Here is a 14,990-nt window from a genome sequence, read left to right on the forward strand (position 1 = left end):
TCTGATTAGATCCATGTTTCAGACTCCTTAAGCTTCTGGCAGCTGCGCCAAAAGACGTGAGGTAGCCAAGAGGTCATTAGAAATGGAACCAGTTACAAAGGTCGTCTGCAGCATTCCCTGTAAACTGAGCACTGGGGCGGCTGTCCAGGAGACATTCAGCTGCTGCCCAGCTGATTAGCAGAGTGCTCCCCGCCGGTAGCAAATAGTCCCACTGGTGGTGCACATCCCCATATGCTAATTTAGCTGGGCTAATTTTATTCCTTCTCCCTCCTACAAAGTCCCTCCCAGACTCCCCGGTTTGCTAGCTCCCTTTGGTCACTTCCATGGTGCGAAGGAACCCGTGATTGGCCGGGTAACCTGACTCAGACTCGTGGGGCTGAAAAGCCCCCATGTGGCTGTTCTGGCTCAGTGGAGAGCCTGGAACAAGGCAGTCTCAGCTCAAAGGTCTACGCTGCCGTTTTTAGCTCTGCAGTCTGACCCCACAAGCCTGAACTAGCGGACCTGGGCCAGCCGCTGCCCTACCGGAGGCTTTTAGTGCTGTGCAGACGCAGCCGGGGTGTCCGGCTTTTAAGCCTTTCTCTGCCAAGTCAGGCCCGCCCCACGTTCACAAAGAAGGGAAGGGCGACCTCAAGGACGCCAGGGCAGGAGACCAGTGCCTTGGTAGTGCACACACTTCTAGCAGGCCCCCACAACACACAACCCCCAACAGACCGCACTGTAAACTTTAACCACACTCGACAAACCAGCTCCCTGCACAGTGGCGTCTGTACTGCATCCCACGGCTCATTTCAGTGATGGGGCAGCACCTGCCAGCCCAGGCCTGGGCACAATGCAGGAGGCCAGGTGGGTACTTCAGGGCAACACACTGCAGGCAGAAGGCCCAGCTCACCGCTGACCTGCACCCGGCCCTGTCAGTCACCCCCCTCTGCACGGGTGTCAGCGACTGTCTCTGGGGCCCGGCAATAGTCACTGGGGCCCACAGTGCTCAGAGATGGGCTGGGGGAGCTGATGTCAGTCTGACCCTCCCCACAGCCAGGGCCCAGGGCAGGGGCCGGGAGGGAGCAGGAGAGGGGTTGTGGAGGAACATCCCCCAGGGACCCTCTGTCCTAGGGGCAGACACCAGACAGGCCAGGAGGAGACACTGTGACTGGGGCAGCTCCAGGGATGGGATGTACAGGGAGGGGGCAGGAGGGCTGAGAACTCACTTGGCAGCACAATAACAGTGATGATGACACCGCAGATCATGCTGAGGGTGACTCCGAGGGTGACTCCGAGGGTGAATGGATGTTTCTCGTAGTACCAGTGATCACCTGAAACAGAGACACCTGTCATCCAGGACTGTGAGGCCACGTCTCACTGACAGCACCAGGGCTGGGGCTGCTCGAGGACAGGCGCCATTGCGTCCCTCGTCTCCCAGGCTCCTCCTGTCAGACACTCTCAGAGAGGTGCCCAGAGGCCCAAGCAGGCTGGGGCTGGTGGAACCGTCCCTCTCTCCCTGCAGCCCAGGGCCCCACAGCCACCGTAGAAGCTAAGACTGACTGTGCCTAGAGTGCACTCGATTTGGAGTCAGCCCCACTGAAGTCACGGGCATGTCTGTTTTTCGAGAACGCAAGTATAATAGGGGGCTTAGGAACGTTGATGATGGACTGGCAGCCCCACCCTAAATGGGTGAGACTTACTAACTGATGGGAGGCTGGAGCAGACCCCTGCCTGCCTCGGACGTGGGGGCTGCTTCAGTCTGACAGGGCCCACCACTGGTGGGAGCACTCCAGCACCGCCGGAGCTGCCCTTCTCCATGATGGGCCCAGCCCAGGAGCACTGGGGGTGGAGTGGGTGCTGGCTAGAGCAGCGCTGGCCATCCCAGGTGACTTGTAAAACTTAACATTTAATGGGTTAACTGATTAAATGGGACTTTACACCCCTATTGGGGTTCTCTTGTAAAAGCTGAGTTATGCTGAAATAGGGAGTGGATTGATGACATCACCATTATGGGCTGTGGACAGGGTGTGCCCAAATACGGGACGTGTATTGTATAATACTGAATAACAGTGGCAACTGCCAACTCTAGATTTCTCTTTCTGTATTGCATACTTGAGTGGTAGACTCCAAACTTAGTTAACTCATTCAATAAGCCATAAGGATTAGTTAAACTGTTTTTGCAAGCAACATCCAATCAGCAAACAGCTCGGCGATTTACACACTTGCATTAAAAGGCACACAGAGGCTGTTTCTATACAGGCCACCTCCATTGGAAGTGGCATGCTAATAATACATGGAGCAAAAGATGCTAATGAGGCGAGGATGCAAATTCCCCATGCCTCATTAGCATAATGTCATGTGATTTGGAGTCCGGAAGGGTGTTCTTCCGGACTCCAAAATGCTGTGTAGAAGCACGGCCCCGGGGGAGTTTCTGGAAGGAAGTCCTCCTTCTGGAGGCTCCTTCTTCCCAAAATTTTTTGGGAAGAAGGGGGCTCTGGAAGAAGGACTTCCTTTCAGAAGCCCCCTCCTGCCCCCCCCCGGGGCCGCCCTTCTACACAGCATTTTGGAGGCCGGGAGAACGGTCTTCTGGACTCCAAATCACATGACATTATGCTAATGAGGCACAGGGAATTTGCATCCTTGCCTCATTAACACCTTTCACTCCGTGTATGAGCACGCCACTTCCGAAGGAAGTGGCCTGTGCAGAAATGGCCAGAGAGTTTTTAATAATTTACTTGGCAATAAGTCAGTCTTCAAGTTCCTAAACAGCTGAGCCACTCAGCCATATCCACATCTTCATCCATATCATTTTCTCCCAATAAGCCATTTTCCTTACGATGTTTCATTCTTGTAACTAAGCCCTGCATCATCTTCGTGCGCTGCTTATACCTGATGGTTTCCTTTTGCACTTAGGGAATGCACTTCTTCAAACTATTCTCAGTTAAGGTTTCTCTCATGCCCAGAAACCAGGGCAGTTTCTCTACTGTAAAACAATATGGGGGAATATAGGAACCTATATGTGCGCTGAAAGAGCTCCCTTTCTCTTTCTAGTCCATGCCACTGCTTTTTTCTATGCTGTCTCTGTTCTTTCCTAGATATCCATAGTATCCAATATGTGCGATGTGGAAAATGTGGCTCGGGAGAGCTGCTCATGTGGGACACCCCTCCTGCTGCTCTGTGCACACTTGGTGGGACAAGTGTGTGGTGGCAGCGGTGAAGGCAGCCCCAGCTGTGGGGCAGCTCAAACAGCAGCTCCAGAGAGTAATCTTGGGTGGAGGGAAGGTGGAGAAACATCTGGCTCAGAGTGGGAGCATGTGGAAATCCATTCAATTTCTTTTGGACACCACTGCTATATATTGTGTCTCTGTCTTAAGACAATGTCTTAATTAACTGCTCTGCCATGTTTGGCCAAGGTCCACCAAGCCCAGAATAACAAACCTACCTGACTTCTGTATTTCTTTGCACATGTTGCATTTTATCAAAACAAAAAAGCAGTCAAGTAGCACTTTAAAGACTAACAAAATAATTTACTAGGTGATGAGCTTTTGTGGGACAGACCCACTTCTTCAGATCATAGCCACGCCAGAACAGACTCAGTATTAAAGGCACAGAGAACAAAAACAGTAATCAAAGTTGACAAATCAGAAAAAAATTATCAAAAATATCAAGGTGAGCAAATCAGAGAGCAGAGGGGCGGGGGGAAGAGTCAAGAATTAGATTAAGCCAAGTATGCCAAAGAGCCCCTATAGTGTCCCAGGAAATTTGCATCCCAGTTCAAACCACGTGTTAATGTGTCAAATTTGAATATGAAAGAGAGTTCAGCAGAGAGTTCTCTTTCTAAAGCAGACTGAAAATTCTTCTTCAATAAGACACAAACTCTTAACTCATGAACAGAATGGCCCACTCCATTAAAATGTAGACTAACTGGTTGTGGATCAGGAATGTTTTGATGTCTGTTTTGTGCCTATTGACTCTTGTCTGAGAGAGTTAGAAGTCTGTCCAATATACAAAGCATCTGGGCATTGTTGGCACATGATGGCATATATGATATTAGTTGAGGAACATGAGAATGTGCCCGTGATTCTGTGACTAACCTAGTTAGGTGCAGTGATGGTATCGCCAGAATAGATATGTGGACAAAGCTGGCAGTGGGCTTTGTTGCAAGGAAACGTCCCAGGACTGGTATTCCTGGGGTATATACTGTGACTATTGGTTAGAATCCTCATAAGGTTGGGAGGTTGTCTGTCTGTAGGAGAGAACAGGCCTGTCAGCTAGGACCTTCTGGAGTGTGGCATCCTGATTAAGGATCGGTTGTAGGTCTTTAATAATTCGTTGCAGTGGTTTGAGTTGGGGGCTGTAGGTAATGACCAGTGGTGTTCTGTTACTGGCTTTTTGGGCCTATCTTGGCGTAGCTGGTCTCTGGGTATACGTCTGGCCCTGTCAATTTGTTTTTTTATTTCTCCTGGTGGGTAATTCAAGTTTATGAATATTTGGTAGAGATCTTGTAGTTTTTGGTCTCTGTCAGTTGGATCAGAGCAAATGTGATTGTACCTACGGGCTTAACTGTAAACAATGGATCTAGTTATGTGTGCAGAATGGAAGCTAGAAGGGTGTAGGTAAGTATAGCGATCAGTGGGTTTCCAGGAGAGTGTGGTACCAATCAGGCCATCCTTGATCTGTTCTGTAGTGCCCAGGGAATGTATCTCTTGTGTGGAGTAATTGAGGCATAAGTTGATGGTGGGATGTAGATTGTTAAAGTCTCTGTGGAATTCTTCTAGAGTCTCTATACCATGGCTCCAAATCATAAAGATGTCATCAATGTATCTTAAGTAGAGGAGGGTAATAGGGGACAAGAGCTGAGGAATTGTTGTTCCAGGTCAGCCATAAATATATTAGCATATTGTGGGGCCATGCGGGTGCCCATAGCAGTTCCACTAATCTGGAGGTATAATGATTGTGTTGGTCTTTGAAGTGCTACTTGACTGGTTTTTTGTTTTGATAGTATATAGACTAGCACGGCTCCCTCTCTGTTACTATCCAATATGTTGCATTTTGTTTGCTGAAAAACAGAAATTAAAAGCCCAGAACTTTCAAGCAAGAAGATGTAGGACAGGCTGAACCTCTCTCATCTGGCACCTTCAAGACCTGACTGGTGCTGAAAGGCAGAATTTCCCAGACCATGGGAGGTCACTATTGTCTAGCAGCATTACCAACATTCTCACTGCTTACTGGGCCCTGAGAAGATGTTTCAGGGTAAATTACAACTAAAGAACAGCACAGAACACTGAGGGCCTGGACTGGTGGCTTCAAACAAACTTTATGGGACCACAGGACACTTGGCCACACCCATGAGAAGTGGTCATCCGGTTAACTAATGTCATGCCAGATTACAGATGCGATCAGAGGAGATCGTGCCTGACTAGAGAGGTTCAGCCTGTAATTTAGCTTGTACAGACTAGAGACATGAATTCATTTTTATGAGACTGTAAGTGTCTGTGTAGCATGAGATCTAACTGTAACTATGATTTTAAATGAGACATTTAGCATTTTATGGATTATTTTTTAAAAAAAATTAAAACTCTGATTTAAATAAAAAAAACTGGTTTTTATTTTTTTTAAATCACTTTAAAAAAAAATTCACCCTGGTTTCCTAGGCAGCTGCTGCTGTTGCCACTAAGACCATGGATCCATGTGGTTCAGCCTCAAGGTCTCTTGCCAGCCTGTTCCCAGGCAGACAGCCCATTACCTCGATTTCCTTTTCTGTGCTGGTATCAGCTCCCATGAAGAGCCTCCACTGACTTTTCATTCCTCTCAGAAACATTCCCCATTGTTCCTCTTCCTTAGTGATATCCAGGCTACAGACACTGCTGCAGGCACTGAGCTGGGCTGGGATCCCAGCTGGGTGGGATCCTGTCCTGGCTCCCTACTGCTCCAGACGCCCCGGCCGAGCTGACAGCGGAGAAGGGCCTAACAGGACAGGTCAGGGCCAAAGTTCTTTTCAATTTTGTAACCAGAAAAAAGGGAGTTAAGTGAGTAGAACAAGAATGCGGAACATACAACCCACATCCAGCTTTGCTTCATTGCTATGAAACAAACGGCCCCCGGCTTCGCTTCATTGCTATGAAACAAACCAGATGTAACCAAGGGTAACCTTTAAATTTCAGGGCCTGGGTCTCCTGTCTAAAACGACCACCAGAGGACCCCCTGAGACCCCCGCGCCTGCGTAGTACAAGGAGCTTGTATAATGGGAAGGCGGAGTGTATTACCTGCGTGGGGCGTGACTTTCACTGAACAGCTGCATACCTGTGCTATCACCCAGCTGCTGGGTGCGCAGGCTTTGAGGAGAGACCCCCCTGCGCCTTACCTGGCACGCGAAATAACGATTCCTCTTCTACTCTCGGTGTGATGAATTAGCTTTGCGCACCGGGCACGAACTACCCCACAATTTCTTCCCCCACCCAGGTGCAGAATAAACGCTGCTCCCCGCCGAGGCGTGAGCGGATGCGCACCCCCCATCGCACCCCCCGCTGCCGGAGGCGGGGGGCTCATCAGCGGGGCAGCACCGGCCGCCCACGTGTCCAGCTCACCGGGAGCCCCGGAGGGTGGGGGGTGATTTGCGGGGGTCTCGCACCCCAGCCTGGAGGCAGCACCGGGGGCGGGAGAGGGGGGGTTCACCCCCGACACGCCCCCTCGCATCCCCCTCCCCCGCTTCAGGGACCCGAGCAGCCACACGGGGGCGCACACTCGCTGGGGGGGGCGGGGCCAGGAAGGAGACAGGCTGCGCCCTCCCCTTCTCCTTTGTTATAAACAGTGCTGGGGGTGGGGGCGCTGCTCGCCTCCGCTCCCCCTCCCCCACCCCCACCCCCAGGCGGCCGCGCGCCGAACGCCCCTTACCCGAGCGGGCTGCGGGCGGCGCGTCCGGGGCTCGGCTCGGCCCGGCCCGGCCCGGCCCGAGCGCGGGCGGCAGCGGCGCGAGTGGGGAAGGAACTCTCGCCCTTCCTGGAAACCACGTGACGGGGCGGGGCGGCTCCGTGCGCTGAGCACCGTCCCGCGCCCCCGCAGCGCCTGGCGCCCACCCGCGCCCAGACTCCCAGGGAGGAGCCGCGAGGGTGGGGGGGGGGGAAGGGATTTGTGGCCCCTCATCCCGAGCCAGCGTGTGGGACAAGCGCGGGGGGTCCGCCCCCCCGAGGGGGGGGGCACAGCCGGAGTAACAGCCCAGAGCCCCCCGCCCCCCCTTTGCGGCGCCGCCCGCTGCGCAGCGCCCTCCTGGAGCCCCGCTCCCCGCCCGCCCTCTGCTGCAGCGCAGCGCCCCGCCAGCACCTCCCCGCCCCTGCTGTGCCCTGTTCCCTGCAGCCGTCCCCCGCCCACTGCCTTGGCTGTCCCTCCCCATCTAGCCCCCTCGTCCACATCCCTGCACCGCCCCTCCCCCGAGACCTCACCTAATGCTGCTGCTCTCGCCCAGCAGAGCCAGGGGTTCCTTGCCCACCAGGTCCGGTTAGTTCAGGGGTTCAGCCACCCCGAGTCCAAGTTTCTCAGCCCCATGTGGCAGACAGGCCGGTGCTGCAGCACCTAGGGCGAGTCCCTGGTTCACGCAGCTGTAGGGTTTGGGAAATGCAGCGCTTGGTTACCCTAGTGTAACTCCCATCCACTGACACAGGGTCGCTTGGGCCTGTCCCTTGATGTCAGGGGCCTGCTGGGGTCCCTGAGCTGCCCCATTGTCACAGCCTCTGGAGCAGGATGTTTGGAGTCGGGCAGGAAGTCAGAGAAGACTTGGCGCTGCGTTGGATGAAGAGCTAGATGAGAAACGGCGGAGGACAAAGCTGGCCTGCCCGCTCCCCTGGCCTGGCACGAGGGCTGACTGGAAAACAATTATTCCTTTTGTTGAAACAAACTCGAAATTCGATTTCCTTCCGAAAGCTGCAGCTGTTCCCTCATCTCCCCCCTCCCACCCCATGTCCCGGTGGTTCTGAAACCCCACTGTGATGTAGAACCTCTTTCCACGTCCCAGCTGTGCCCAAGTGGCAGTCCGGTATCTCTCCTGTCAGAGCTCTGCTGGTTTCTATCAATAAATATCCATTGGGCCCAAGCAGACTGTTCCTGTGTTGTGTGCGGTGGGGCTGTAGTAGTGTTGGTCCTAGGACAGGAGAGAGACAAAGCAGGTGAGAAAATAGCTTTTATTGGATCAAAATGATACAGACAATATCACTCGTCGCCTGGAGGCAGGCGCCTGTCACACAGCCATTGCTGCGCTTCTGATCCTTCTGTCCTCATGCTCAGAGGGAACCAGTCCAATGCCTCCCACAGCCTGAGTCAGGTGCCACCCATGAGGCTGAGTGGGAAGGAAGCCTCCCCCCACCGTCAGTGGGAAACCCTCTGCCTCACTTCTCAGGGGCACACAGGGGTCGGAGGAGACCTCAGCTGGCCAGGCCCTACAGAGGGGGATTCACCCATCTAGGGCTCTAACCAGGGTGGTATGTGTGTCTCATTCACTGCCGCCTTCCCAGCCACGTGGATGAGCCCAGCCTGATTCCAGCCCTGCCAGCCACTGCCGGGCCCAGGCTGCTGTGGTTACAGAAGCAGCCGTGCGGTTCTCTCACCGCTCCCTGCTGAGTGTCCATCCCAGCCAGGGAGGCACTGAGGGGAGAGCCGTGGGTCTGGCTCTGGCTCCAGTTTGCTTGGACTGCTGATAAAGAGCAACTTTTACCAGGGAGCCCAGCCCAGCTCCCGGCGCCAGCTGGTGTGGTCACACCTCAGCACCTGGCAGCAGTGAGGCAGCCCAGTCTAGCTGAAAGGGCACTAGACTGGTGTCTGGGATGGATCCCTGGATGTGCCATTAGCCTGCTGGTTAACCCTGGGCACGTCCCTTGCCCTTCTTTGTGCTCAGTTTACCCTCCCACCTTTAGGCCTTATTTAGACCTCTGCTTCCCCACTAGTCTTGACTGTGTCCCATCAGCCCCTTTTAAAGCGTATTCAACCCTTTCTAAACTACAGGCTCGGATATTTTTAAGCACAGCTGTTGTTCTGCCCCTATGTTTAGGCAACGCCTTAGCATGTAAGTTCCTCGGGGAAGGCCCATTGCTCGCTGTGTGTCTGTGCAGCGCCCAGCACAACGGGGCCCTGATCTCAGCAGAGGTCTCTAAGTGCTACCTTAATGATTTTTTCACACCTCAGCTGAGGAGGTGAAGAAGCTGAGACTAGAGAGAGAGCATGCCGGTACAAGGCATTTCCCGAAGACCACTGGCGCCCCTGTAGAACGTGGCAGTCCCCCTTTCTATTTCTGGGCACTGAGGTTAGTGGTGATAAATATACACACAGCCTCCTGTGGCTGGTTTCTGCACCGCCTTAGAGGACCTACCAGGAGCAGCTGCTACTGGCACTGCCAAATTCTGTATGAGCTGCAGAACATTTGAAATCTGAAATGCCCCAGAAAAGATCGGCCAGCCCAGCTGGGCCCTCGACAAGCTCCTGGGAAGGAGGTGGCGGTGGGGGGGGAGCTGGACTCTGATGGTATTAAAAGAAGCCGGCTCATTTCTGGGAGCCTCTGGACCCGAGTTTGTTCGGTTCCCAAGGTCTCCTCCGCTGCCCCATAGCTGCCGTCTCCTGCTCTGGAAGGAGCCCGGCAGCAGGAGGTGTTTGACTCCACCTCTCACTACAGATCACTGCGGTGCTCACGTTCCAGTCAGCCCAACCGCAGGCGCCAGGGCAAGGTGGGAGGCAAACCTGCATCTGTGGCCTAGATTCCCTCAGAGCTGCGTGGGTCGGCGCAGCGTCACCGCCAGCATTTCAAAGGGGCCTGGACCGGACCCTGTGCTGCCATCGCTGCTGAAGTCGTGGCGCTGGCAGCAGCCAGAGCTCTGGCCCCATTGCCATGGTGGGCCCTGGGGCGACTGTCCCCCTCTCCCCCATTGGAGGGCCTGAGCCCAAGAACTAATCCCTGGTCTTCCAGGCAGCTGCTAAATACTCCCCACAAGTGCCCAGTGGCCACCAGCCCCCTCCCAAAACGCTGCCCTGATATGCTCATGTTGGCTAGCGTGAGCCACCAGCCCTCTGGCCATCACCTCCAGGTCTGCGCCACCAGTGCCAGTTAACACCATGAGGTGTGGGGGGGGGCAGGGCAGAGGGGCCCCCTCAGAGGGAGCCCAAAGAAGCAGAAGGGCCTGCGGATCACCTGCAGGGCAATCACAGGGCAGCTGGGCTGGTGGGACAGGGCTCAGGCTAACTGGGGCCCGCTGAGTCCAAGGCAGGCCTCATAAGAGGCCTTTAAAAGCCCTTCACAGGGAGAGAGTTAAAATTCTCCCTTTAGCCCTGCTTGAACCCTGATCAGTGTCCAGCTTGGATAAGAAAGCAGTGCCCATTGGGGTCACTGCTCCGCCTTGCCTGGAGGGGGGGAGCTCTGCCTGGGGCTGAGGCAGCAGTCAGGAGGGGCTGCTCTGCAGACAAGGTTACCCAGCTTCTTAAGAGCTGGTGGTGGAGATGAAACTGCCTGTGAGCCCAGGTTTCTGGCTGAGGACTCCCATGTCACAATAAGGAGTGCAAGCCACACAAAGGGGGAGTGGGTGTAGTGTCCTGCTTAAAGCCATGGGGGATCTGGAGTGCAGATAGGAGCAGAATGTGTACGACTGACAGCGTCACACGAGTGAGAAGCAGAGATTAGAGAGGCTGGAACTTGCCTGCTGGAGTCGTGCTGCTGATGAGTAAGATTGCAAACTGAACTCCACCTGTGGCTGCATTTCCTGGACTGGAGAGTCTGCTGATAACCTGAGAGAACCATGGAATGCTTGTGGGGTTGCTCTAAGGGAAGAGCATGGTGGGTGTGGACTGGAGACAGAACTAGGCTCTAGTGGGCAAGTGAAGTACTTGAGTGGTAACATTTACCAATCTACATGGGAACACTCGGGAAAAATAATCTACTGACATTCATGTGCCTAAGTGAGACTGTGTTAACCCTGGTGTGAAGCAAAGGGGCCTTAGGTCTGTCCTTAAAGATAAGTGTCCTTTCAAGATAATTTGTGGGGTGCTGTGGAAATGCTCCACGCAATATTTAGATGCACCGATGCAGGGCTCCGAATGTGAACACAGGCCCTCATGGCTCTCGCATTTCAAAATCTGCCCCTTAAAATGAAGAGAAGGAAAATGTGAAGTGCAAGAGGAAAGGGGAAGAGCTGGACTAGAAATTGCAGAGGGTGTAGGATTAGGGTGGACTGATGTAAATCAAAGCAACTTAAAAATCACAGCAGACCTTGATGAAAACAATAAGTTTTAATTGTTGGGTGTTTGTACTTTTTAGTCATTTTCCCAAAGAAAGATGGGCTCTCATGGTTTAGTAACCAGTAAAATATACTGATTTGCAACTACAGATAACAACAAAGCAGCATCCATTGTAGTGTCAAGGGGCAAGGCTCATCAGGAGGATATGTTGTACCTAGACACATTTTTAAGCAGTCACAGAGGTTAAACTACATTTATAGTTTTTATATTGCATCATTTTCTAACATAATGGCTGTGTGTACACTAGCCCAAATCTCTGAAATGGCTATTTTGAAGATTACTAAGGAGGCACTGAAATGAATATTTAGCACCTCATTAGCACGCCACCAGCCACTGCTCTTTGAAATTGTCACTTTTTGCTACCACACAGCTCGCCCAGACAGGAGTCCTTTTTCTAAAGGACTCTACCAACTTCAAAAGCCCCTTATTCCTATCTGCTGATTCTAGACCATGGGCCTTCAAGAAAAACACCAACTACCATGAGACCTGCAATGAAATCAGGAGAACTAGCAATACCAGACTAAAATGAATGCATTCTTGCCAGGGCTCTAACTTTGTATATTTCCCTTTGTAATTAATCTGTGTTTGGTGCAGCACTTTTGACTTGGTTTTTAATTGCCACTGCACCTACAGCCTTTTGAGGACAGTTGGCTCAGTGCCAAGATAAAGAGTTAAAAAGCCAGGACTGGGTACAGGTGCTGGAATGAGGGGTGGCAGGATCACCAGTTTGGCTCAAAAGCTCTGAGCACCCCACTAGGAAAATGGTTCCAGCCCCCTGGAATTAGGACCCAATGAAGGTCTGATTCTATCCTCCAGATTTGCCAAGCAGCCAGGACACAGGCTTTACCACTTTCAGGTCTGAAATGAGACATTGGCTGCATTGCAGTGTTGCAGTGCAAGGGGACTTGCCCAGCTGCTTGCAAAGCTTAGACTCAGCTTGCGCTGCGTGAAAGCACATGGTGTGGGAGGGAGGAAAAAACCCTCCTGGTAACAGAAAAGGAGGATGCTCCACACGCCTGCGCAGGGAAGGTGGCTGTGTGGGGAAGGCCCGTGAATGGAGCCAGCCACTTGCTGCTTTGCAGGGCAGTGTCTGGCGCCTGCCCCTTTGCAAAGCCCGGGGACTCCCCTGTTGCAAGCCAGACTGTTTGTTTGGTGCTAGCTGGGCTGCTGGGCAGCTTTGGGGATCCCTGGCTGCTATCGCTCTGTTCTCCCCCCCCCCCCCCCGATTCCCTTCCCAACCCCAAAGGCAGGGGAGGAGCAGGTACCCTGGGGGAGCAGCTTGCTGCTTTGCGAGGAAGGGGGAGAAAAGAGCGGCAGCCTCAGGAGATCCACCCCCCCTCCCCAGCACGTTTGCACTGCAAGGCGGGGAGGTGGGGGTTAAATCCTGCCCAGCTGGTCTCCCCCGCCCCACTGCCAGGGTCAGACCCCAGAGCTCCAGGGATTTCACTCACCGGTGCCGGGGAAGCAGCGGTCCCCGCCACGTGCTGGGGGGCATGAAGAGAACCCGCCCCCGCCTGCTGCAAGCCCCGCGCATCCTCCAGCACAGACCAGCCCCAAGCGGCTCCTGCCTGGCGCACTCACGCCGCCGCCGGTGCCAGCATGAATGGGGAGGCGCCAGCTGATCTCCGCCCCTGCCCTGCTCCGCCCCCTTCCAGCTCCGGGTGACTCCGCGTGCAGCCAAATCCAGGGGTGGGGGGAGAAACAGAGACGAGGGGCTGGAATTGGCCTGCAGGAGTCACACTGGGGATGGGCCAGGCTGCAAATTCCGCATCAGGTGTGGCTGTATTTCCTGGGGTGCGGGTTATGCTGAGGGAAGGGTATGAGCTTTGGAAGGGAGCTGTTAGAGAGAGATCCTGAGAAGGGGATGGATGCAGAAGGTCACCCAGGAGGAATGATATAGGAAGACACAGCCGAAAGAGATGTATCAGAGAGAGCATCTGGCCAAGCGGGTCTTTGCCCATGCAAGCTGAGGCTCCAAAATATGTTAGCCTACAAGGTGCCACAGGTGGTCTTGTAGCTGAAAGAGAATTATTTTTGAAGCGCTGCACGACTGCTGACAAACAGAGAGAACCACTAAATGCTTTTGTGGCTGCTTAAAGGAGGTGCCTGGTGAGTCAGGGCTCCCTCTAATTTTTTCCATCTGAGGGCAGAATAAATTTTGTTGTCTGCACTGAGGCATGTGTGATGTGCACCACCGGTAGAAACACACACTGCTGGCTGTGGGCACTCTGCTAATCACCTGGGCAGCATCTGAATCTCTCCTGAGCAGCTGCTTAAAGGGAACGCTGGTCAGGGGACCCCTGAGTGACCTAGTTCAGTGTTTACCAAACTGTGTGTTACTAGGTGGTCTGTGAAAATATTTCAATGCTAGTGATTTTTAATGTTTTTAGAAGAATGAATAAGAAATTGTGTACTTGAATGTGTTTAGACTGCAGGCATATTAATATTTCTGATACATTCGTAATAGCGTAGTTATGTGACTCATGCCAAAACAGAGATGCAAAAACCCTCTTCCCATGGAAAAGTGACTTATTTTTATTTTCTAGATGTTTTCTTTAAAACTAACACATTCAAAAATATTTTTCCATACTTAATTTGTTTTGCTTTTTCTCCATTAAAAATGTTTTTGAAGGAAAGACAGGGTTTTTTTTATTTTTATAGATAAACAATATCCTGCTTTCTATTCTTATACACAAGAATGACACTAACCATCCTTCTTTCAGCTGTTCAAGTGAGGTTTGGTTTGGGGTATGTATTTAATTTTTACACTTAGTGACAGGGTTGCTAACCATCCTCCTATCAGAAGGAACTAGCTGTTCATTCAGATGATTTTTCTCATATTTTACAAAGAACAAAAAAAATCTAAACCTATTTTAAATCAGCTTTTGAGCATTATCTACAGCAATTTTTCAGTATGAAGGGGTGTGTGTGTGAATATATTCCAATCCCAGTAGTGTCCCATAACCCAGTTAGTTTGGGAAATGCTGATCTAGTTAAACCACAGTTTCCCAAACTGGGGGCCCTGAAGAAATTCTGCTGGAAATTTCTGGCCCCATCCCCTTCCACCTGAAGAAAGAGCCGGCCTTTGCTTCTGGCTCTCGGCCCCTGTCATTTTATGTGGATGACCTGGCACAGCCGCTGTAAGAAGCAGGCATCTGGCAAAGACCCATGTGGAGCTAGCTGCCTCCTGCAAAGATGAGTGAGTGTGGGCTGGAGGGGAGGAGGATGGGATTAGATGAGAGACTGGGGTGCCTGGCTTAGGTGAGGAAGATGGGGTAAGAGCAGAGGGGCTGGTGGTGCTTGGCTTTGTGGGATGGGAGGGGCTTGGGCAGGTGGCTCACAGGGCTCGGGGGTGGGGCAGCTGGCTTGTGGGAATCGCAGCGCTTGGGCTGCTGGCTCTGGCATCTTGGGGGTTCAGGCAACTTGGGCTGGTGGCCGGCCCCGGCAGCGTGGGGCTTGTGCAGCTCAGGTTGGCAGGCAAGCGGCTGGACCTGGCAGCAGAATGGGGCTTGGGCAGGCAGCTTGAGCAGCTGGCCCGTGGCTGGGGCAGTCGGCTGGTAGGCAGGTAGCTGGTCCCGGAAGTGCAGGGCTCAAGGCAGCTGGCGGGCAGGTGGCAGGGGGATCAGCTAGCTGGGGTTAGGGTGGGCAGTTCTAGCGGCACAGATCTCAGGCAGGCAGGTGGCTGTTGTGGTCGGCTCTGGCGGCTGGAATGGGGTTCAGGCACCTGCAAGGAGCCAAGAAAA

The 14,990-nt window shown here is 53.1% G+C and overlaps 1 protein-coding gene across 1 annotated transcript in view; it reads right to left on the reverse strand.

Moving 5' to 3' along the window:
• LOC142024965 (C-type lectin domain family 2 member D-like) overlaps positions 1-7,127 on the reverse strand; it is a 40,519-nt gene extending 33,392 nt beyond the window's left edge. The window contains exons 1-2 of the mRNA XM_075017357.1: positions 6,874-7,127; positions 1,206-1,310 (exon numbers count right to left, since the gene is read on the reverse strand). Coding sequence (XP_074873458.1) covers positions 1,206-1,245 — 40 coding nt within the window. The 5' untranslated portion in view covers positions 1,246-1,310; positions 6,874-7,127. The remainder of the gene's footprint in view (positions 1-1,205; positions 1,311-6,873) is intronic.
• Between the last annotated feature and the right edge of the window lie 7,863 nt (positions 7,128-14,990).

The sequence above is a fragment of the Carettochelys insculpta genome, chromosome 22 (assembly GCF_033958435.1).
Source record: "Carettochelys insculpta isolate YL-2023 chromosome 22, ASM3395843v1, whole genome shotgun sequence".
NCBI lineage: Eukaryota > Metazoa > Chordata > Testudines > Carettochelyidae > Carettochelys > Carettochelys insculpta.